At 41.5% G+C, this 24186-nt stretch overlaps 2 protein-coding genes across 2 annotated transcripts in view; one reads left to right on the forward strand and one right to left on the reverse strand.

The window, feature by feature from the left end:
• Positions 1-20763, reverse strand: part of prrc2b (proline-rich coiled-coil 2B) — a 27229-nt gene extending 6466 nt beyond the window's left edge. The window contains exons 1-24 of the mRNA XM_014336462.2: positions 20581-20763; positions 15014-15191; positions 14725-14902; positions 14309-14411; positions 13912-13975; positions 13600-13743; positions 12712-13025; positions 12447-12571; positions 12180-12343; positions 11079-11166; positions 10820-10988; positions 9824-10163; positions 9537-9727; positions 8655-8838; positions 8277-8484; positions 5994-8036; positions 5647-5813; positions 4413-4528; positions 2068-2209; positions 1433-1509; positions 1003-1275; positions 763-864; positions 180-372; positions 1-90 (exon numbers count right to left, since the gene is read on the reverse strand). Of these exons, the coding sequence (XP_014191948.1) occupies positions 1-90; positions 180-372; positions 763-864; positions 1003-1275; positions 1433-1509; positions 2068-2209; positions 4413-4528; positions 5647-5813; positions 5994-8036; positions 8277-8484; positions 8655-8838; positions 9537-9727; positions 9824-10163; positions 10820-10988; positions 11079-11166; positions 12180-12343; positions 12447-12571; positions 12712-13025; positions 13600-13743; positions 13912-13975; positions 14309-14411; positions 14725-14902; positions 15014-15128 (5590 nt within the window). The 5' untranslated portion in view covers positions 15129-15191; positions 20581-20763. The remainder of the gene's footprint in view (positions 91-179; positions 373-762; positions 865-1002; positions 1276-1432; positions 1510-2067; positions 2210-4412; positions 4529-5646; positions 5814-5993; positions 8037-8276; positions 8485-8654; positions 8839-9536; positions 9728-9823; positions 10164-10819; positions 10989-11078; positions 11167-12179; positions 12344-12446; positions 12572-12711; positions 13026-13599; positions 13744-13911; positions 13976-14308; positions 14412-14724; positions 14903-15013; positions 15192-20580) is intronic.
• A 1382-nt stretch (positions 20764-22145) lies between these two features.
• fam78ab (family with sequence similarity 78 member Ab) overlaps positions 22146-24186 on the forward strand; it is a 29462-nt gene continuing 27421 nt past the window's right edge. The window contains exon 1 of the mRNA XM_042224423.1: positions 22146-23899. The gene's annotated coding sequence lies outside the window, so the exon portion shown is untranslated. The remainder of the gene's footprint in view (positions 23900-24186) is intronic.

The following is a 24186-nucleotide window of genomic DNA, read 5'->3' on the forward strand; positions in this document are numbered from 1 at the left end:
AAGTCTGCTGCTGGGTCATGGTAGGTGGTACAAGGCGTGGCTGGCTTGGAAAGACGTGACCATCCAGATACAGCGGGGGAATATGATTCCCTGCATCAGGGGCAAAACCCAAACAAGCTTTCATTTACTCCTCTAAGATAAATCCTTCATCAAACTCAAGAAACAAAATGTAGTTTTACCTTGCATGGACATGGAAGGTGCTACTGATGCAACGGGCATTGGTGGCATGGAAACGCCTCCAAACGAGCTGTAACTGACACCAGTGGATGAGCCGCCACTGCAGGGAGGCTGAGCACCTGAAGCGCTGCCACCAGGAGAGCCCTGCTCAGGAAGAGACTGGGAGTTCTCCCACGCCTTGCGTGCTGACTCCATCTGCAGAGACACAAACATTTCAGATCAGAGTTTTTCTAATGTTTTTCTTACATCAGACAGGCTCATACTGTCAATCTTTTTAAATCTTATCTTATAACGCATTTTTATTTACTGGCTTTTAATACAGCATGAGAGTTATTTGTTATTTGTTAATTCATATTTGGTGTTTGCTTTTAATACTCTAAGTTGTTTTATTATGTATGTTGTATTCTTGTACAGCACTTTGGTCAACGCTCCTGTTGTAATTAAATGTGCTATATAAATAATTAAACTATTAAACTATTAATGTTTCCTACTAAAAGCACCACAAATCAACAGGAGTACCATTCTTTCTAAGTTATATATTTTAAAAAAACAAAACTATCTGACATTGGATTGTGATTTAAATACCTTGAGAGTGAGATCAGCACTGGGAAAGGAGATGGGGTTGAGGTTGATGCCAGGCTGCAGGTGGTTGGAGCGCAGAATGGGGATACTCTGATTCAAAGCCGTCTGTTTGAGGACAAAGAAGATTATAAATACTTACAAATCAACATATCTTATTTTCAAATAAGACACTATTCCATTAATGGTTTCAAGTGTATTACAGCTAGTTTCATTGATTTCTATAAAGTACAATAAGTCACTTACGTCCTGAAGCTTGTTCACAGGATTGGACACGGGTACTGGGGTAGAACCCGGCGGCAGGCTGAAATCTGAATCTTTGGCACTGACACCAAACTCAATGGGTGGGACAGGCAGCACAGTGTCCACATGGAGGTCCACACCATTGACTGGTGTGATAGGGCCACCTTCCAGCCTATCGACACCTTCTGAGCCCTTCCGGTGTTTCAGGGAGCGTTCATTTCCGATGGGCCCTGGCTTGTGCTGCTCTTTGTTTTGTTCTGGGCCCGCATCAGAGTCCTGTCCCAAAACATGCAATGTTATGAGTCCATGTTTTTGAAAGCAATACTAGAACAACTGAAACTAATGTGAAAAAGAAAGTTAAAATGAGATTAAAAACAAACAAACAAAAAAAAAAAAAAAAACATGCAGTTTAGTAGCAGCTGCATCACACTACCTCAGAGTTGGGCTCACTCCCAGTGTAAGACACCTGTTTGGTCCATGAGTCTCCCCCTGAAGACTGCACTGAAAGAGCTTAAACAGATACACAAACCTCACTGTTATTAATGAAAAATGCAATCATTTGAAAAACAAAATGTTCACAAAAAACTCAAGCTTTCCTATTATGCACATTCATATTACAACATCTGTTCTTTATGGACTTTGCCATAAATACTGGGAATAATGCTGCAATGCTCTTGTTCTATATGTAGGTTAGATTATATGATTAATCTCTCATGGAGTAACGAGTGCCCAGGCTTCACCACAAGCTATGAAAGGACTTGTCAGTTAATTTTAGTTAATTTTGAGTCCCAGGAAAAGGGAGAGTAACATTACTTTAAGTTGGTGCAAAACGTTTTGTTAAATCCCTAAAATTAAATATAGAAGTCTGCACTTAAAGCATGCCTTCATTGTTCAAGTTCACTGTGATGGTGAACAAAGGTAACCTTTCAAAAAATGTAATTACCCAAAAATTCATGGGGCCTGACTGTATGTGCCGTCAGTGTGTGTTGAGGCTAAAGGTTTATGTTTAATATAACAAAATGCATATCTCAATGAAGCACTGACCAAAAATTAAATAAATAACAATACCTGAGCTGTTGGTCTCCCAGATTTCAGTTCCCAGATTGTTAGAAGAAATTCCTTCCTCGGGTTGTTCAATGCTCATGCTTCCCTGCTTTTTGGCAAAGCGTGGTGGCATCTTGGAAGTGACTGTCCTGTTTTTCACTGGTACCTAAGGTGGTTAAAAGAAAAAGCTTCAAGGTTCGCTGTGTAAAAATGGCAAGCAACTAAATGGAACGAACACTTTTGTGTAAACATAATGTGATATATCCTAGAAAATACTGCCGGCCTCCAGTGCTACCCCCCTCAGCTTCCTTGTACATGCACCTGAGTTAGAAATGTGAAAATCCTAGATCACTTCCTTGAGTTATCCCTGAAATTTTAACTTGTCCCAGAGTTTTGGTAAATGTACCTATGGTACACATGTGAAATCCCTATGCCATCACTTTTTTATGCTTGAGGGATAAAAAAAAAAATTAAAAAAAATTACACATTCCCTCTCTTCTTCACATGCCGATGTGCTTGCAAAGTCTGATGTAATGAGTTAATTACAGTGTAATTAAGTTAAGGCTGTTCGATATAACGATATATATCGGGTGACGATATAGAAACGTCTATCGTTTCATTTTATGCTATCGTTTGTTTCGTGGTGTCGCAAAATAAACTGTAGTGGCTATATTAATTTCTTAAAGTTATCTTTTTCCTCTTATATTTAATATAACCACACTACGGATGGACAAGCGCCTGTTTTTATGCATTGTCGTTAGCAACAATGACGGTAACAGCGTCACGTGTCTGCTTGTTTATGTTCCACATAAACCTTTCACAATAAAGCTCAAGATCCTGTTGAGACTTTTCAAAATAAACTGAATCACGTGAAAGAGCAGATTATTTACGGATGAGAAGTAAAAAAAGAGCCGCCAGGTGCTAAAAAATAAACCTTAGACTCAAACGTTAGAACAAGCAACCCGCAGCACGCCGTGTAATAAATACTCACAAAGAAAACGGGCTTTACAACTTATGTCTAAAAATGTATAGTTTCATGCATCTGTTAAAACACTCGACTCCAGCTACATGACGCGCCGCTGGAAACACTTCCAGCAAGATGAGCTGCCCGAGATTCACAGAATTTACAGAAAATGTTACATTTTTGTGATTTATAATGTTATCGGATGATAGAATTCTTATATCGGGATATGAGATTTTGGTCATATCGCACAGCCCTAAATTAAGTGAGTGTAATTAAGGGATCAGTGCAGCCACATTCCCAGAGATCAGTGTCCAGGCATCACAGCCAGCACTTACTAAACTAGGTATCATCTGTGTAATACAAAAAGAGTAGCACTGCCATGTATTTGTGCCTGTTTGTTTTGTTTGGACATGTTAAAGTAAGGGTTGAATTATTCTCAAATTTAGCACATGTTCAGCAGTCAGTCAGGCAGAGACAATTATATGGAAGAAAAGACGCAACAAAAACTGACAGCATGGCAGCCAACAGAGCATCTTAAATAAAACAACATTAAACATGAAGTTGCTGTGTGATTTAAGTCAACTACCAGAAGGTCATGATAGAGGGGTTGACAACTGACTCGCTTTTTAGGACTTACATCTTGTAGAGAAACAAATGAGCAGTGCTGCAGCAAGCTGGAAAGACAAGAAGGCTTTGCCAATGCAGAAGGAGCTTGGACTCAAACAGTATTATCAGAAGGTCATTGCTGTATCACTTAACAATTAAGTAAGCTTGCAGCTTTCTCCAACTCCAACAATGCATGAATGTGACGATTAGTTTGTAGCATTTTTTAGCAAAGTTGTTTGAAAGCGGGAGGCGAGCCAATTTACAAGCAAGGGTTTAGCGAACTGCTGAACTGATTTGCTCAAGTAAACCCTGTCAAGACTGTATTATACCATTCTAGGTAGATAAGATCACATCGGTCAGCTAACCCTTGGCGACCAGTCGCCTGGGGAAAAAGGTATATTTCTCAGTGGGGTGTGAAGTAGCTTTAACTGGCTGCTGCCAGGTAAAATATGTGGCAAAAAATCAGCTTGCCCAAAAACCTCCTTGTGAATTCACAGGGAGATTGCCATGGTCAGCAGTATTTTGCATAGTAGACAGTGACTTTCCTGAAAACATCTGGCAACTGCTCACTGATTGGTGACTGAGTACTAAAAAGCATTAACAACCAACCACTGCAGGACTCATAAAGGGAGCAATAGGGCACTTATAGGACTGCAGTTCACATATTGGGCCAACAGTGTCATAAAAATTACTTTCCGAATTAAACACATTTTAGAGGGCCATTTTTATTAAAAAAAAAAAAACAAGCAAACTAATAATATTTTTTGAGTATTTAGAATTTGGTGTATGTTAAACTTACAGCTGCCCCTTGTTCTTTCCTCCTCCTGTCATCTTCCTGTGGGCGTCTTTGCTTTTTGGACAAGGCATCCTGGTATCCATCTGCATTTGAACCTGGTCCCCCTGCGTCTCCTTCAACTACAAAACAAAGTTTTTGTCAGAGGAAAAATCAAGAGTGCTCAAGTAAAAGCTGCAGTGCTGAATCGCATCTGTACCTGTGTAAAATGCTCTATTAATACATTTTACCCTGAATTAAATTACCCCACCTAAAATGTAAAGCTGCTAAAGACTTTCTCCCAGTTTAAACCTAAAATATGAGACCTTTCAATTAATTTTACTATTTAAAAATTATTAATGGTATTCTCACTGCACCTAGAAAAAAAATCAGTTATTCTGCTGTCTGAAAACAAAAAAGGAGGTCACCAAGACTCAAGCTTTTTTTGCTTTACGAGACACACCTATGGTATCAATTTCAAAATCCTGTGTTTCCTTGTTCTCAAGTTATCGCTTTCAGAAACTTGTGTCCTCACCCCCTACACCAGCATGGTAATGGCGCCTTTTACAGCTGAGGGGTAGAAATGTGTATATAAAATATAGCATATGTGAGCACAGAGAGTGAGAGAAAAAAAGAACAGACGTCAATTGCAAACAGGAAGCCAGCGCACTGAAGTGAGATTAAAAAAAAAAAAGAAAGTAGCCCACACCAGAACTTCTTTATTGCTTGCAAATCTGTTTCCACCACCCATGGTTATCCCTCAGCATTAAATTTTCCCCATAGCTTTGGCCTGTGGGCATGACATCAAAGTTAATCATCATGTTAGCCACGTTAGCTGGGTTGCGTGCAAACAGGATTGTCCTACTGCTGTAGGGACACTGCCATAAAAAGTTATTTACTAACTTTTCAGCTTGTCAGGGGACAAGAGCACATTAGAGTACTATTTGTAGGCCTCACACCTCTAACACGTTATCTGAGTTTTTAGTTCTCAATCTATATTAACAGACATGAACTTCACCTTGGAGTTGCTGTTCTGCAGCTGTGCAACTTAATTTTTAAACAAGTTAGTCTGATTCCACACATGTTAAGAAAAACAAAATCACATAACACAAACAAGATTCAAGGGGATTAGAGGAATGAATGAAAGCAAATGTGTTTACAGTATTTTTAACACTAAAAATACACTATTGCCAACACTTTGTTTCCATCAGAGTGCATTCCCTATGCATTCCATAAAGATGTGAAAGAAAGTTGGACTCACTTGGGTAGCTGCTGAGCTCATATGGGGACAGTGGTTCAGTGATGTCTGTTTTGACAGGTCCTGGCTTCAGCTCCTTGTCTAATTTCTTCCCAGCGGGCTCAATGGGCTCCCTCTCTTCTGGCAGCTGCTCTATGCTGTATACAGAGCCTGACTCATCTGGACTCCTGCTGTGAACAGGACATAGAAAAAGTGCTTAAATTGTGTGTTTTTTCAAAATAAACCAAATTGAGTAACTTAAAATGGTGTCCTTGTAATCAAAATTATAGTCATCATCATACAAATAACAAAGTGTTGTTGGTTTCTAAGTAGCTATAACAGACGACTGGTCAGTAAGTTATTTGCCTCACCTTTTACAAGAAGTGCCTCCGTTCTGCCAGCTGTCACTCCTGTTCGATGAGGAGGTGGGAGGATTATCAGGTGCACGCACCATCTTGCTTGCGTCCAGCAGTGATGGTTCTCCTTTCCTGTTCTGCCGTTCCACCAATGGTCTCTGACTAGAGAAGCTTCTCTTAGAAAGCTCCCTCTTCTCACTGGAGCCTGGCTCCTGGCCAGAGTCTGAGGGAATATCGCCATGGCCCTGTGTAGCAATGCCTCCACCTCCACTCCGTTTCTCTCTCCAGTCACCAAAGTCGCTGTTGTCTGAACCCGTCTCCCATTCCTCTGTCTGGCCATGCTGGCTAGAACGTCCAGAGTAGTGGCCACTGGGCCAGTTATCATCACCAGTGCTTTTAGAATGACCTGGCCAGGGATTTGCAAAGTCTCCGTTTATGAACTCATCACTTGTCCACTGATTTGAGCCAGGTTCACGCTCTTGTCGTAGACGACGGAAGCGCGGAGGCTTGTCTTGACGTGGAGGACGCCTTCTCCTTAAAATCTGTCTGTCAGGGTTCTCGCTGTCAAAGTAGTATTCTCCTTCACGCTCCTCTGTTCCATTTTCCATGAAGGAGCCAGTAAATTTAGGAGTGTACTTGAGAGCGTCACGCTCAACTGGGGGTCTGCGGGAGTAAGCAGTCTCTGCTCCAGGACCATAACCATTTTCTTGCATCGAGCCGCTACTGCTGCCACTAAATTGAGGCCCACGGCCCCTCCATGTAGAAATATCTCTAGATCCTCCAAAGCTTCGACTGTAACTACCAGTGGTGTTCAGTCGTGGAGGCAGCACCCGATTTCCAAAGCCTCTGGTGACCTTGGTCTTTTCTCTGGAATCTGGGGCAGTCTGATCATCTGTGTACACCTTGTTGGATCTCCAAGAGTCTCTATCAGCTTTACGGACATCCCCAGACTCTGTATAGCCTTCTCCATTTTCAGATCCTTTCTGGCGACGCCTCTTGGGAAGTTCCTCATACTCTGAGGCTTCACTCAATGTTTCACTGACATTTCGCCTACGGGGTTTGCCCCTCTGAAACTCCTCGACCTTGATTAGATCCCTGGGTGGTGCTCGACCTCTGCCTACTCGCTGAGTGCTGCTGCCACTGCTGTTGTTATTGTTGTTATAAACACCTCTGAGATTATCTCCACCGCGGCCACCGCGGGTTCCACCTCTGGAGTTAAATTCCCGGAAGCCTCGACTGCGGCCTCTACCCGTCCCCCTCACTGCACCAAAGGCCTGTTCTTCATCAATAAAGATCCAGTTATTGCGCCGTGGTGCCTGGGGTTCTCGGTTCTCCTGACTGTCTCTAAGTGACTGGCTTTTAGCACTGCTCCAAGTGTTCTCCTTGGGAGAGTCATCGCTGTGGGTGGTCAGAGGTCTGTCCATTTTACTGGGAGCTGGAGACTGGCGCTGCCTCTCTTCAGGTTGTTTTTCAACCACAGGTGATGCAGAACGCCTATTGTTGGCAGGCTGGTTGTCTTTCTTCAAGTCATAAACGTTAGTAAGGACTTCTTTCTCCAGGCGGTAGGGGACAGGCTTCTCCTCAGGCTCAGGTTTAGGCTTTTCATTCTCCTTGTCTTCCACTTTGAGAGCCTTAAGAACTGGTTTCTTGATGGGACCAGTTCTGCGTATCAAGGTGCGTCCACTAGCCTCAGATGGCTGGTTGACACTACTTGAACTGGAACTGGCTTCAGACCACTGGTTTTGGGCACTGTTAACCCCTCCGTCTTGTTTCTGGCTACCATCTCTTTTCCAGTTGTCTGTGGAGCCATCTAAGGCCTCGTCGTGGGATTCAAGGCCATCTTTCAGATGCTTGTCTCTCAACTCTTGCTTTGGGAATTCAATATCTGAATAATTCTGAGAGAGGTTCTGAGCGGTGGTGAGCAAGCCTTGGTCATGTTGTTCTCTGTCTGAACCTCTGCTCTGATAACTGTGATGGGGAAGATCATCTTGAGTGTGGGACAAACAATCACTGGCCCTCTCTTCATAGGAGTCCTGTTGGGAAGAGGCCATATCACCTCTGTGGATACGAGGAGACATAAAAAAAATAAAAAAAAAGATTAGGAATGAAAAAACCAGACAGAGGCCCATTAACAGAGCCTCTTGCCCTTAACAACATAGATTCCATTAAAAAAAAAAAAAAAACATGGACTTTACAGCGTTGAAGGAATTATTAAAATGCTCAGTTTCACAGATTAAAACACAAGAGGGCCTCATGCCTTAATTTAAGGACTGCAGAATTCGAACAAAATAAACTTACCTGTCATCGGGATGTCCGCTTTCCGAGCTTTCACGCTGTCTCTGGTAAGGTGGAGTAAAGCTACGCAAGGGATAGCCATCTTGATTCCACACTGGGTAAGGCTCAGTGGAAGGCGCTCGTCTCTCCTGAGGCAAGTTTGGATGGCATCCCTCATCAGAACCGGGACTGTTCAAGTGATCTTGGTGCATCATAGGTTTTACCATTCCTGCTGAAAATCAATCAATCACATATTAATCATGTTAAACATGATTTCAGGTGTGTCTGTCCTTCCGTTATTGACTGTATAGTTTGTTTATACCGAAACAAATGTGTCTGGCCAAACCACCTGTTATTTGTTTAAATTTAATACATATAAGTATATACAGATTTAGTAATTACCAGGGTAGTAGTCAACAGGAGACCGTCCCTGGGTCATGCGGGGATCCATGAAAGGTGGCATCATCATCCAGCGCGGATCAAAACCGAGGACATGTGGAGGGTAGTAGCCCCGCTGAGTGTGGCTTGACCCTGATGGATTAGGGTGACCTGACTGCTGCCAATGCTGCATCTTGAACATTTGTTCCTTTAAAATCCACACAATAGACATTCAACAAATGGGCAAAATTGACACTGTCTGTTTTGTGTAAAATGAGACAAACTAATTGAAGACATTTCCAGGCTAAGCTAACAAAGTCAGCAGGATGTTGTTCCCCATTTAGCATTCATAACAAAAAAATCAAAGTACATTTATTCTCATATATTTTAGAATGAACCAAGAAGATGCTGGAGATTCTCTTCTCAAGAAATTAGACCTAACGTTCTAAATATCCTAGTTTCACTTCTCTAGCACAACCCCATCATGGTCAATATCAAAGAGGCTGTTCTTTATGAAGGTGACCAGTTCCAACACACAAGCTGTACTTGCCTGGGCTGCCCAGGTGTATTAGTGGCCTAATGCCGCATAATAAGGTCAGCAAGTAAGCCATCTGTAAGAGATCCTGAATGCAGTAACACTAGAAGTTCCAGATGGCTAATTTGTGCCTCTGTAAAGCTGCGGGGAGTTTATGGTTTTCACCCGAATATACACCATAGGCTACTGTCACACATTTGTTACATTATTTATAGATGTTTTAGTGCAGCTCCTCATTTCCTAAATCTCTACAACCAAGGTGGACAGTGCAATGTTAACATGACCATGGGCCACATTATTAAGAACAGTGCAATGAAACCAGAATTCTCCTTAATTTGGAGTTGAAGCTATTGGCATCAGCTGGTGCTCACCTGCTGCTGGTGGTGTTGTGGTTGCTTTTGAAAGCGGGGTGGCACTGGTTTGATTGGCTGACGCCCACTGTAGTCTCCTGATGGTGAGGAGGGCTCTGGGCCATCGTCTTCACTGCCACGGTAGGTAGAGAAGCCAGACTCTTCACGGTAACTATGGCCAGGGGAAATGTCCGAGGGACACTCACTTCCATCTGGAAATCGTGATAAAACACGCTTGAATAGTTGCATTTGTGCATTTTTAAAACTATATTTTATATAAAATAAAAAGCACTAAGGACTCTTTTTACCTTTTGTGCTGTAGTGCCAGTTATCATGGTGGCTTCGACTCTGTTCCCGACTTGGGGACAGTGGAACTTCTTTTCCCTCTACCTCCTTCTGGCTGTCATCCGTCCTTGATGTCTGCCTTTCAGTCTTCCCAAATTTTTCATCCAGTTTTTTGAGCTTTTCAGCACATGCTGCCAGACGTTCCTCACGAGCACGCCTCTCTTCCTCCTCCCGCCGTCTTCGGGCTCTCTCAACAGCCTCAGAGAGCTCTGGCGACACATACTTGGCCCTAGCTGGTGCCTGAGACTGCCGCTGGTGATCATCCTGGTCAGCAAGTGGGTCTCCTTGGTTTCTCTGTTGGACCTAAAGGAGTTAAAGGGGAGGAACTTGAGTGATGAAGATTATCCCTTACTTTTTTTTTTTTTTCTTTTTTTTTTAAGGAGGTCCATTAGATTTTATTTCACTCCAAATTTATTTTTTTGGGGGGGGGGGGGGGGGGGGGGGGACTAGCAACTATTTCTCCCAGATTAGTTGCTACTCAAACTCGCTGTTACCCGTAGGACACTTGTCCTGTTTCTTAAATTGCATATCCTATAGTATCTCTTGCTAAAATAAACAATCGCCCTGGGAACAGATAAAAGCTTTGTTTTTATTATAAGACATATTTTAATATTGTGGTATCTTTAGCTTATTTTAAATAAGTGGTTTGACAAATTTTCTACAATGAATTGCAACTAACAAACACCAAACGGACTTGGCAAATGAAAAGTGCTTAGACATATCACTATGGTTACCGCAAGGTCATATCTCCTAACTCGCAATGACAGACTCACTTCAGGGTATGTAAAGGCAGACAGCTATTCATATGCTCTACAGTGGTGTCTCTATAACATTCCACAGTCACAAAGGAATTAAAGAAAATGGTGTGTTTTGACTGTGATCATCATAATAATTTGATCTTAGGTAAGTAATCTCAAAAGAGGGCTGAAATGGAAAAACACTGCCCTGTGCATGGTTACCTGGGTGTCTGTGGAGAGATATTTGCCGTTGGTCTTCCTGGGAGGCTCGTGGTGGTGATGCTGGAAAGAGTAACTCTCTTCTGGACCCTCTTGTGGGTAAGATGCCTCCCCTGAGCTAAGGGAGGAATGGCAGTCCCGCTGGTTATCTCTCTCCCTCTCCCAGTCAGCCCTATGAAGAAAAATAAAGCCAGAAACATTTTTAAATAAAGACAATTGGAGTGTTTAGAGTAATAAGCAGCCTTTAGGGACGCGCTCTCACCAGATCTTGTTTTTGTCACTGGAAGAGTGTTCTTCTTCATCATCACTAAATTTGAGCTTCTCACTATAATCAACCTCCTCATGAAGTCCTGTGGGCAGGGGGAAAACAAAACGGTCAGTCACAGTGGTGAATCAGGGTGAGGTCTAAACTATACTGTCCTGGCTGTATTTATAGAGTGAGGTAACACTAGCTGTGAGGTTGAGCAGACAAACAGTTTGTTCTCCTGGGTCGTATTTGTATTGTGAAGAACAGTCACCCTGTTCTTTAGAATCACAGTTTAAAGCAACTCTTTTTTCCCCCATTTATCTGTCAGACTGTGGTGAATAAGTCACTTGACTTGCTCTAAACAGGTAGGCCGACATCCCATTTATTTAACAACAGTCAACCAGAAAACTGTTATTAAAAAGCCACAGTTGGAACTGGATCTCATCAGCAATTGCCAAATTATACCGAGCTGGTATTTGGTTTTCATAGTACATACAAAGCCCATCTGATTGCGTCCTCTGTGGCTTTGCTTTGGGAAATATACACATAACCGTTCGCAGTGTGTGTGAGGAAGATTAGCATTACCCTAAAGTACACAGGCTGCACCATTGAGGATATGACGAGATAAAGAGAAAGCACCACTCCAAGCCTTTAACTGGAATCTCTTGATCATGTTACACATTCAATAAAGTAACATTAACATTTATTTTCTTACTTATAAGCCACAGACATATCATGCATCCGCAGGGTTTTTCTTCCATATAAGAAATTTTAATGGCCACTAATGAGATTGTGACCCTCTCCCAAAGGAAAAGGATCACTGTGACTGCAATTTAAAGCTTGCAGTCACAGTGAAATCTACCGTGAAATATATTTTTTGTTAAAATGGTCAAAAATGATGGGAAATACTCATCACCTTCTGTAAGATAAATTAACAGACTGATCATGTATAAGTCTATGGCCAACTGCAAAAGGCCCCAACAATGAATACTAGAAAGTGATCAATACAGCATTCCACACATAAAAATATAATGGTGAAAGATATTCACAAGCTATAGAAGAATCTCACAGTGAGAAAGTGTCTGGGACCATTACACATGTCTAAGATATACTGACCAGCCCATCCATCTTCACAATCATTGTCAAGCTCATCCAGATCCTTCAAATCCTCTGGATTAATAATGGCTGGGCGAACTGGTCTGTCGGTAGGTCTACGGATAGGCTGCGAAGAAAGTCGAGGCGCAGCACGGACAAAGCGATTCTCTCTCCTTACGTCACCACTGCAATGAGATTATGGCAAATTAACAACTGCCAAGTATCCCAGATCTCTATGTCAAACTGCTGAAAAATGGATAACTACTTGGATATTTAAAATGAACTTACTTTACAAGCTCAGGTTTGGCATAGCTCTGCCTAAAAGTAGGTTTGCTGTCAAAACGGGCGGGGGCTGCTACGGTGGTGGGAACATGGTCTGTACCCGTAGCTTCACGTGTCTCTTTAGAGCACATCTGAAAACAGCAGCACCACACATGCCACATCATATCAGGCATGCAAATGCCAAACACTCTGTTTTAGATTGTATCTAAAAGTAGGCCATGTTGTTTTCTTCCACAATCACCTGTAATGTTATGAGTCATACAGTACTTACAAAGGCAGGCAACATGTCATGGTAGACAGCAGTTGAAGTGTGATGAAGCTGGTACTGCAATGCAGTAGGGACGGCTGTTCTGCGGACAGGCTGAGCAGGTCGCAGGGAAAGCTCCTTGGGGTCAGGGCCTGGTGACGGAGCCGTCACCGTACTAGATGAGGTGGTGACTGTGGCGGAGGAGGGGTGAGACGAGGCTGGAGGGGTGCCAGTCTCAGCCAGGGCAGTGGCCTTACCCTCAGGATCTGCTGGCAGGCTGAGGGTCAGGGATGAGGGCTGAAGGTTCCTGCCACCACCTTCCCTCCAGCTTGTCACATCTAGAAGTAAAAAAGGAAAAAGGGGAAAAAAATTAGAGAACCAGACCAAGCTAAACTAATAAAATGTCTAAAGCCCTGTGAAATTAGGAACTGCACTGAATTTCAAATAGCAATAGGTAACAACTTTCATTGAAAACAAGCAATGACTATAAATTAAAAACACATCCACTGACCATGTTGTTTCATCTCATCTCAATGCGGTAATTTCAAGAACTAATTGCAAGTGAATTAGTTCCATACTTTTTTAAATCAGAAATATTTAATCGAGTTCCCAGCCTGCATAGACAGATCATGGCCAAATGTGAGGGTGGGTGGTGTGAGCCAGTAGTCGTTAGTAAGAAAGTTGTCAGATTTCTGCTCTGAAAGACAACTTGCTTGGAAACTATGCAAGTAAATGACATCAAGAAGCATGAAATGCAGGTTAGAGGAACCAAAAAGGAAAAAAAAGCCCTCTTTCCTGTATTTCTTAAATAAAGTAATGTCTGCCAGTTTAAAGCTTTGCCTTCCAGGAGGTGTTACCTTATCTGTGAGACTGCCAATTTTAAAAGAAGGTGATACACAAAACATAAGTTACTCTGGGGGCGGAGGCTTGGTCCGGGCCCATACGACGGATCGAAGCCGCTTCTTTCCTTGCCAGCCCTGTCCTGTTCTCCAGCTGCCTTCAGTGTGGGAAATTCCTCGTGAGAGAAGGGCTGAAGTCGGTTTGAGGCCCTTGAACCTGATGTAGACATTGAAAGACATCGCATAAAGAGAGATGCTTGTCTGAGCTGAGCAAACAGAAAGCCATTTTCTCAACTGGGGTTTGAAATCTGAACAGCATACTGAACACTAACTGCGTGACATTTCATTTTAAACAGACTTTATTCTGAATTAATGAATGACTCACCATCTTGCTCTACTGCCTTTCCATTTAGCTGGGCCCATTGCTTTGGTCCACTTGTGTTTGTGTTCTGTGAAAATTAAGAAACCAAAGTCACCATCCCCACAGACCTAATGGAAGTTTCTCTACCTCTGAGGCACAAATGAGAAATTATCTTAAATATTCACAACCTTTCTTGTTCAACTTGGTACTGTGAGCTTTCCTCCATAAAGAAGGTATAATTCTTTGCTCTTCTACCATTATTAGTCTTCATTAGAATATCCACTAGACACTCATTTGTATACGAGTAGCTCTCAATTAGCAAATAACCGAAAACACTTAAACACAATCAATGTGTTAATGAAAATCTGCAATAAATATATGACTGAAGCAGATTTGTAAGCATACGTATACTCATACACACCTCCTGGTTGGCTACCGGTGAGGACTTCTGAAGATTGGAGACAGATTTCTGCAAAGGCAGCGGCGGCTGCAACTCCGGCAGCTGTGGTGTTGATGCAACAGAACTACGAAAAATAAAAAGACAACTGTGAGAAATCAACCCTCAAAAGCCTCTAAACTGCTTCTCTTTCTTCCTGGTGAACAGCTGACTTCTATCAAGATCAAAGCTTTAACTTATTTTATCCTGACACTGATCCCTGAAAAATATGTGAGTTTAATGTCAATGTTGATACTTCAGGAAGGACATTTCCATTTCAGCCACTGTAATCAACTAAAAAGGGTGTCTGAATATAAAACATTATAGCATAATTAATTTACTTGACAGACATATTTTTATTTTTTAAATCGGAGAAAGCGGGTCTATAAAACACGCCTTACTTCTTTTGATCGGGTTGTTCCTGCTTGTTCGCCCATCCTGTACCGTCTTTGGGCACTATAATCACGTTGGGATCGTTTCCTTTGTTTTCAGACTTCAAGCTCGGCAGATGAGCTGGCGGGGGCATACGCCGGGCTGTGGCCACTTTACCAAGACTCTGCAAGCCATGTCGCGGAACTACTGGGAGACAAAACATGTAGATAAAGAAGTAGGACCAACATTAGTAAAGGAGCTTAAACTAGATAACAGATGAAGAAAAAGTATCGAGTGGAGAAACAAAATGAGCCTTACCTGTGTTTTTCTGAGTTTCTATTGATTTTCCCTTGTACTTATCAAATAGGCTGAGTGAGGAATACTTGCTTTTTCCATCCTTGGACTTGGTTATTTGCCCCAAACGATCGGACATTGCGATGTAATGTCATCTAGTATGGAAATTTTTCTTTGCGCCTCTTCCCAGTGCCTTCTGATTCTAAAAAGAGGAAATGAAATATCCACCTTAGTACAGAAGTCACCCAAGGAAAAACCAAACCTCAAGAATAAACAATGTTAATTCACAACCTTTGTAAATATTTAGTGTTAATCTGCCAATATAGACCAAACCAATAACTATACAACACAGCACACTGTAACTGAGATATTCTACATGTAATACTGGTTTACAAAATACCCATGTAAATAACGATAAATGTTCACAGGAATAATACACATGAGTAAACAATATACAAGTTAATATAATATAAATATTACATATTATTAATATCAGTTAATGCACTCCAAGTAAGCCAGTAGGGCATGTAAGCAAAGTGTGAAACCAAAACAGCCATTAAGTCACTTAGAAACAATTTTACAAGTCCCTGAAACTGCATTATCTCCAGAAGAGATTCACTCGTGTGACATTTTGATGGTGTTTGATGGTGGAGAGAGCATCAAACACATGTCCCAAAATCTTCGGTTGGTTCAAGACCCGCTGACAGCATATGATCGAAACACTTTAGTGATATCACATCCTCTCTGGATCGGTCCACGGCTCCCTACAGAAATGTTTCATCAGCTCTTCCACTGAATTACACTGACCATTCACACTGAGGGACGAAGAAACCCAAACCATGGCAGCAAAAATGCCTCCGACATCATAATGAAACAAGGTCACCAGATTCCCTTAGTGTGGGTGCCAGGGGTCAGGGTTTTATTTTAATGCGTCTCTTTACCACATGTATAGGAGTTTCATAACCTAAAACCTACCAAGAACCAAAAGACCAACACATTTTGGTGTGAATTGTGCTTTCAATATATCAATAAATAATGAGGCCAAGTAAGTATTCCACAATACCCATATGGTGAACTGTGTTAACCAACACGAAACGGCTACAAATGGCAATTCATTTATTTAAGTGCTAAAAGTAATTTTATACTTTCCAGCTAGACTCAACAAAGATGGCAATGCTTCTGCAAAGGTATAATTAACCACATAAAAACACATTTTGTGTAGCGGAAACTTTATCTAAATGCAATTATTTTGAAACCACTACTGCTATTCTTTCTTTGAAGCAAATATCCCCTGTACATTACCATCTATTGTGGACATTCACTTCAACTTGAGTTTTGTTTTTCCCTTCTATCTGACCTCTGAACATTGTCAGAAATGTCTTTGAGGCAGGGACAACAACAGTTATTTACTGAAATTGTTGTACAAATAAATTTAACTGCACCTCAGAAGCAATGTAAGAGATAGGCTCTAAAATCCTTGTCAACAAGTTGTTCACTGCAAATTTCAATCCAATATATATTGTACTGTCAAATTTAAAGATGCTCCCTTCAGACACCACATGTGTTACAAAGAACAAGTCTTTGGGTGACAGGAAATACTTGAACAACTGTCCTACAACTGTAGAGCAGGGCAATTTGACCAAAAATATTTATCACGATATACATTTGAAAATTTGCGATAACGATATAACTGACGATATAATTGACACTAGACGAAATACTTTACAACTCCACAACTTTATCAGTGCAAAAAAAAAAAAAAACCCCATCAATGTATTTTCACTTAAACAAGCAGCTGTTTTTTATGTGCATTAAAGTTATATAAAAATTTAACAGAGCAAATGCAAATTCCTTGCTGACAGTTTAACCTAAAGGCATTTCCAGTGGAAATTGGCCGACATATCCTCAGCATAACCATGTATAATATCCACAAAACTTAAAAAGAGGTTACGATAGCCACAATGCTCCAACAATCCATCAAGCAGTGCGGCTTCGTAGCTTAGCAAAGTCGTACTAAAACATTTGACAGATTGTCGAGCACCGTGTACCACATAAAATCATTTCAAGGTCAGTAAAAACAATTAGAATTCATACATAAGGCACACAGGATTATAAGGGGCACTGTCAATTTTCAGAAAAATCAAAGGATTGATTTTAAGTGTGCCGTATTTTCCAAAAAACACGGTAATAACGACGGCCCGCTAGCATGCTCTACCAAAAATAGTGCTTTGTTGTGTATCTGACGGACGAAAGCCAAACCAGTTCCACACCACTGAAGTTGTTGCAGCATTTTTACCAACAACTTCTGGTTCATCCGTTTCATTCAGCGATCCACTTTCGCTCTTCTTATTCTCCGTCATACTTTTTTGGCCATGTGCGTATGAAAACAAAGGCACTGCGCATGTGCGTTTTACCCATATTCTATCGCGATATTTCATTTTCTTATCGTTGCCCAACATTATACCGGTATTACCGTGAACGGTATGATATGGCCCAGCCCTGATCTCAAGTCAACATTATTCAAGTGGTTTATCACATAAACTTGAACCACAATACTGCCATCTATTCTGATCCCTGGGTAGTAGCTGCATATGTGGATCCATCTGCTGTGGTGACCCCTTGTGAATAAGGGAAGTGCTGAAAGAAGCTTCTATATGAATCATGAAACAAGGTAATACAAGAAATCCATGAGTGTAGTTTTTACTGTGATACACTAAATTTCTTCTGAAGCGATCCAAATCTGCTTTGTAACTCAACGTGTTGTTTCACATGATTTTACACATTTTTTTCCTGGTGAATTTCTGCACATTTTTGAAATTGCCATTTCTCATTTCTCGTCTATAGCAGGAAAATGTATTGAGGATATGGTTTAAAAGAGATGTAACACCCGCCCAAAAAAGAAAATTTACACTATCAATGCACAGACCTTATGTTTTAGTACGCATGCATAGAACATCTTTATGCAGTCTTCAAATATCCTCTGCAGGTAAACATCAGCCAACAAAACATTACGGGGTGACTAACCTTGAGATACAAAACACTATAAACTTTAAAAACATCAATTACTCTCACAATATTTGAGCTAAATTTTAAAAAAAAATGCAGAGCTTAAGACAGTCTCTAAATGAATATCTGATATTATGTCCAGGTCGATGTCTAGTGCTAAAACCAAACAATGCCACCAACTTTCAAGAAATTATCAATAACAATGTCATCCTATGTTAAGCCCAGTTTTCCCCTACCATTTCAAGAAACACTGATCGGGGGAAAAAAATAATCCCACCTCACACCAATTATTAAGCACATCCCTATGTTTTTTTTTTTCTTTTATGCACTTAGGCCTACATTGCCACTTTACCACAGTAAGGTCCTGACATGAATGATGGCTGCAGGTTTAAATGTAAGCATGAAGAATGGTTATCTGTCTTTAATGTGTTCGCCTGATGTTAAACCGGCAATCTACAGGGTGTACCAGGGCTTCCACTCAGTGACAGCTGGGATGGGCTCAACCACTATCCCCACAACCCTGAAATGGACCAGCAGCTAGGAAAATGGATGGATTTTTATGATTAATAGGAAATAGTTTACACTGAAAACAGTAAGCCAGTATGATTATTACAGCTAGGAACCTTGCTTTTGGTATGCAACATATTGCTTTTTAAAAAAAATTTCAATATATAAAAATACATGTGGCACTGTGTCCCAATATTTCAGAAGCAGTTGTCTTGACACCTAATTATAATTGCCAGTATTGCTAAATATCTCTTTGGGTAACAGAAAAAAAATGCAATCCAACCTGAGAAAAATAATGTGACATGTTAAATTCAAATCAAACTCAAGCATGTCCATATTGACAGGAAGCAAATGTTACAATGTTGCAATGCCAAGAATTCCTTCTCTTTCCTGGCTAGTTCAAACTCCATTTCCATCTATTCTTTATTCAGTATTGAACTATTCTGAACAAATGATGGAGGTTTGCAGAAACTATCTAAATTTACAGGATACTTTAGTGAGAAACATCAAGTTAAGCTGACAGAAGCCATAGCATGAACAAAACTAGAGATGGCTTATCAACCCCACATGTAAACAAATAGTATTATGGTGACTTACTTTTTCGGTGTGATTAAGCAATACACAACCTTGGTAACACAGTTACAAATGTCTTCTTTGTCTTCATTTAAACAGTTTCATGTATTCTTTTTTCCAGTGTTATAATTATTGTTGTTGTGCTTGGTCAAGCGTCTTTTTTCATGATGGCTACATGAGCAGATTTTTCAGTGTTGGATAACACAGTATCAAAACAAAATACATCTTGATGGATTTATAACAGGACACAAGCACTAGTGTATACTAGGAGTATTTTCATGTGTGAATGAAATTAAGCAGGTTTCAACCATCAGTGGATAGTTGATTATCGTATTTGCAAATCTAAATAATAGTAAATATCATTTGAAGCTAACACCCGTCAATCCATAGCACAGTGGAGGCCGCTCGGTTAAAAGCTCCGCATAGGCGTTTTACAAAGACTTGTAGCCATAAATATGTCCATCAAGCTAAATTTAGTTATGCAATACACTCTGTTATGGTCGCTCGCACTACTCCAAAAAAACATAAAATCTACCAACCTCTCCAAACACAATCAATTTTTAAAATACATTGAGATGTGTAAGCTAACGCCTTGACGGCTAACGCTAGCTCCGCCTTGACTTTGTGTGAATTTCAAAAGGCTACGTCCACCAGAAAACCCAAAGAAAACACCACAAGCAATAAAGTGGGCATTATGTAATCGTAAAACAAAAATTTGGACTGGATTTTAGTTTCACCCCGAGTTACTGTTCTTATTTTTTTAAGCTAGCATACATGCTAAGCTCTCCAGCACAAAACTGACATTAGCGAGTGCTGCACAAAAACAAGAAAGTCAAAGGCTAATGCAATCGTTTAGACTACAAATCGATCGTCTCAGGTCTGTTTAACACACCTACCAAGACGGGCTAACTGTCTGTTAAATTGCAAGAGATTCACACAAACGTTACCAAAGATGTAGCGGCTACTACTCGGCGACAAAATGTGCTAACTGTTGGCTATGGTTATGTATATAGCAAATGGTCGTAGTGAGGATCCTGTAGAGTCATCTAACTTCACAGTTAAACGACGAAGACACACACAAAAAATGTAAACTGCTACTTTTCTGTTTTCTTTTTCCCCTAACAACGGCTCTAACTTAGCTTCAGCTAACAGCCTTAACTCTGGCAGCTTGTTGGAAAATTAGCGAAACGCCAATCCCGTAAAACTTCCAGTGGATGATGACAAATTACAACCGGTGTTTTTTTTTCAGTGCTTCTACAGTGGTGCTTTTATTACTGGGGATATACAGGCTTTTCTGTGGAAATTCTCTATAAAATACTCTGACCTGTGCTTATTTTTTTCCCAATCCCGCTTGGCTTTTTGAACGGCCTGAACACAGCGATGGGAATGTAGGACAAGACGATTAAAAATGGCTGCTGCCAGGAACAAAGCAACAATAAAACTGGGCAGCGGAGAAGACGAGCGAACCGGGAGCTCCCACGGAGCTATCTGCACGTATAACTCACCGATTCAACAACTTGGAGTGTCTTCTGATCAGTGACGGTGAGAAATTTCCACAAAATGTTGTCTACTCAAAGGATGGCTTGCGATTGTACAGCCGAATCTTCTTTAGGTTTAACCGATTGCAATGTTGTTGCTGGGGTCCTACCCGGCCTGAGAATGAACAGGGCAGAGTGGAGGCTGGATCGGCTCGGCTCACTACGTCCTACGTCACCGAGGGACGTCGCCAGCACAACATCGCCTCCTGTCGTTTAATTTCAGAAATCACAAAAACACTTCCCTGGATATTTCTAGGCCCTTAACCCCCAAAAGCACAGCAGTTTTTTAAAGTATGAAATAGATTTTTTCATAAATATTTTACAGTGAATGCGGTTAAACTGAGAGATATTTAAAATACAAAATAACAAGACAACTAGGAGATGTTATAATTTGACTCACACCTGTAATTTTATGATGGAGGCATTGATTCATCATAAATTGAGTGTAACAGCAGGCTAATGGTTCCTCTAGGTGTCTTCAAAAATGGATGTACTCCTCTTTATGCACTGAAGAAATACAGAACTTCTTTTCTGGATCACTGCTCCACCTCACCCTAGCATTCTTTTGTCACACCGACCCTCTGCATGTCCTGTTTCACTACATCCATGTGATCTTCTTCTATTCCTTTAACCAAAATATGAAATCTGTCTTTACATTAATCAACTTCTTTCAGAACTTTTGTTACACAAATACCAACGTGTTTTACCACAGGGATGTCAAAGAGTACACTGTGTGCACGTTTATGAACAGAGAAAAGTTTATGTTTTCGGATACAGAGACCTTTGAAAAAATTCCATTGTCTTGAATCATCATCTGAAGTTCATCCTTGAGCTGCCTTCTGCAGTCTGGCTTGTTACAAGCTGTTTTCTTTTTATTATTATTCTCACAGTTCTTTAAAAAAAATGAAATAGCCAGCAGCATTAAAGCAATTTTGGCTGCTTAAATGAATAGTCCTTGATGGAAACACTAAGAAACCTTTCTTTAAAATGCTGATTAAAGACCAGATTAACTTCAAAGTGAAATAAATCACAGACCTGAAAGCCTACTAAGGAAGGCCGGGTATTTGACAAACGTGTTATTAAGCGAGCATTGTCAAAAACATAAGAGATAAGGTCTTTATTGTCATTGCACAGTCATACATAGTACAACAGTACAATTAAATTGGAAAACTGTCCCACGTCGGCACTATGTACAATACAACACAACACAGTAACTTAAGTAATAAAAAGAAGAATAAGTGTATGTTTATTGCACATTGTTATTATTGCACCATGTTATTAATATTATTATTGTTATTGTTGTCCCCCCACCCCCACAAAAAAAAAAAAGTCCAGGGAGGTAGAATTCAATGGCGCAGCGGTAGAAGATGATCAGCAGCTCCTTCTTCAGGTCCATTTTTCTGAGGATTCTCAGAAAATGGAGACGCTGTTGGGCCTTCTTTAATTTTTTTATTTATTTATTTTTTTTTTTCTTAAAAAGTTGGGCCTTCTTTAAAACTGCCGAGGTATTTGAGCTCCATCGGATTCCTGTGTCTATGTGCACACCCAAGAACTTGAAAATGGAAAATGCTGACAGGCTGCATCAACGGGGGCCTTCCTTCTTCTGAAGCCGACTACCAGCTCTTTTGTCTTGGTGATATTGAGATCCAGGTTGTTGTCTACACAACTATCTGACAGCCTCTTAACCTCAGCTCTGTATGCCGTCTCGTCTCCCCCAGAGATGATCTGCGAACTTAATGACTGCATTGTCTGGGTGGGAACTGAGGAAAGATAAGGCCCCACTCTAACTCTGTGTACACGGTCTGAGAGGAAGTCTCTGATCCACCGGGTGGTGTGGAGCATTGTAGCAATGGTGTCTTCAGTTGATCTGTTAGCTCTGTATGCGAACTGGAGCTGGTGGAGTGTGGGTGGCAGGCAGGACATGATGTGACGTCGGACCAGTTTCTCGAAGCACTTCATTATAACAGGTGTTAGAGCAACTGGTCAGTAGTCGTTGAGGGTGCAAATGTTGGTACGCTTTGGCTGTGGGACAATTTTGGCCGACTTTAGGCATGGCAGGATGCAGGACTGGGACAGTGAAGTGTTGAAGATTTTAGTGAAGATCCCAGCCAGCTGGTCTGCACATTCTTTTGGAAACCTTCCGGTCACCCCATCTGGACCGACGGCCCTCCTGGGGTTCACCGCCCTCACTGTGCGCCTCACGTCATGTTCCTGCACCATGAGGCTTGGGCTGTTGCTGCCGTCTGATGTTTTAGCTCCTGCTGCCTCTAGTCCCTTCACCTCAAAGCGTGCTTCAGCTCCTCCGCAAGCATCGCGTTGCCCTCAGTCAATGTGGTATTGCCAGGTTTGTAGTTGATTAGTTCTGAACTCCCTGTCATACCTGTCGTGAGTTGTTGCTGAAGTGGTCTTCAATCCGCCTCTTGTGCGCTGCCTTGGCCTCTCTGATACCTCTTTTCAGCTCAGATCTGGCTGTACTGTAATGCAATAACATCACCGGATCTGAAAGTGGCGTCACGTTGCTTCAGCAAGACCTGGACTTCTGTAGTCATCCAAGGTTTCTGGTTGGAATACACTCGGAGATGTTTGTCACAGTAACACTGTTGATACATAAGTTAATATATGAGAGCACTGATGTTGTGTGCTGTTCGAGGTCCTGGTGTTCAAACACACTGTGCTTTCAAAACAGTCCTGCAGCTGATGTGATGCACCTTCACAGTCTTTCTGGCTGGGGGACTCTCCTCCTAAAAGGAGTGCATGCAGAGATCAGCAGCATGGATATGTGGTCTGACAAACCTAGATGTGGTAGAGGGGTTGCTCTGTAGCCTTTTTGGATGTTGCTGTAGGCTTTATCCAGTGTGTTTTTCCCCCCTTGTTGCACATTTAACATGCTGTTCAAATCTGGGGAATACTGACCTTAAGTCAGCATGGTTGAAGTCCCCAGCTATAATGTGCACTGCGTCGGGATGGGAGTTCTGCTGACTGCTTATTGCCTTGTCCAGCTCCTCCAAGGCCGAGTTAGCGTTAGCATCGGGTAGTACATACATGGCCGTTACCATGACGACAGTAAACTCGCGAAGTATGTAGAATGGTCTGCATTTCACAGTAAAATATTCCAAATCCGGGGAACAGTGGCGGTCTACAGTCTTTGCACCAGCTGTCATTGATGTAGATGTATAAACCCCTTCCTTGGTTCTTACCGGAGTGGCCGTTCCTGTCGTGATGGTGGACCGTGCGGCTTGCTAACTCAATAGCCGAGTCCGGAATCGATGGCTGCAGTCAAGTCTCTGTGAGTAGTAGGATGCTGCTGTCCCGTACACACTCGCTGACTACGTCGGAGAGGAGATACTCAGCGGTGGCTTAAATGGTTGTTTCTTTAGCCGTGCGAGCGGGCCCGCCCTGCAGCCACGCTTTTGCCTCCTCTGTTTACGTTTCTTCTTTGGCTTGCCGCTGGGAAGAACCAGCCACAGAGACCCTGGAGTTCTTATTATGTCCTCCGGAATGCCGTGGAAGTGGTGATAGTCTGACGTAATGTTCCTTGCACAGCGTAATCCCAAACTCAGAAGGTCTTGACGA

Source organism: Haplochromis burtoni, unplaced genomic scaffold (genome assembly GCF_018398535.1).
Source record: "Haplochromis burtoni strain Fernald_Lab_line unplaced genomic scaffold, NCSU_Asbu1 Contig_137, whole genome shotgun sequence".
NCBI lineage: Eukaryota > Metazoa > Chordata > Actinopteri > Cichliformes > Cichlidae > Haplochromis > Haplochromis burtoni.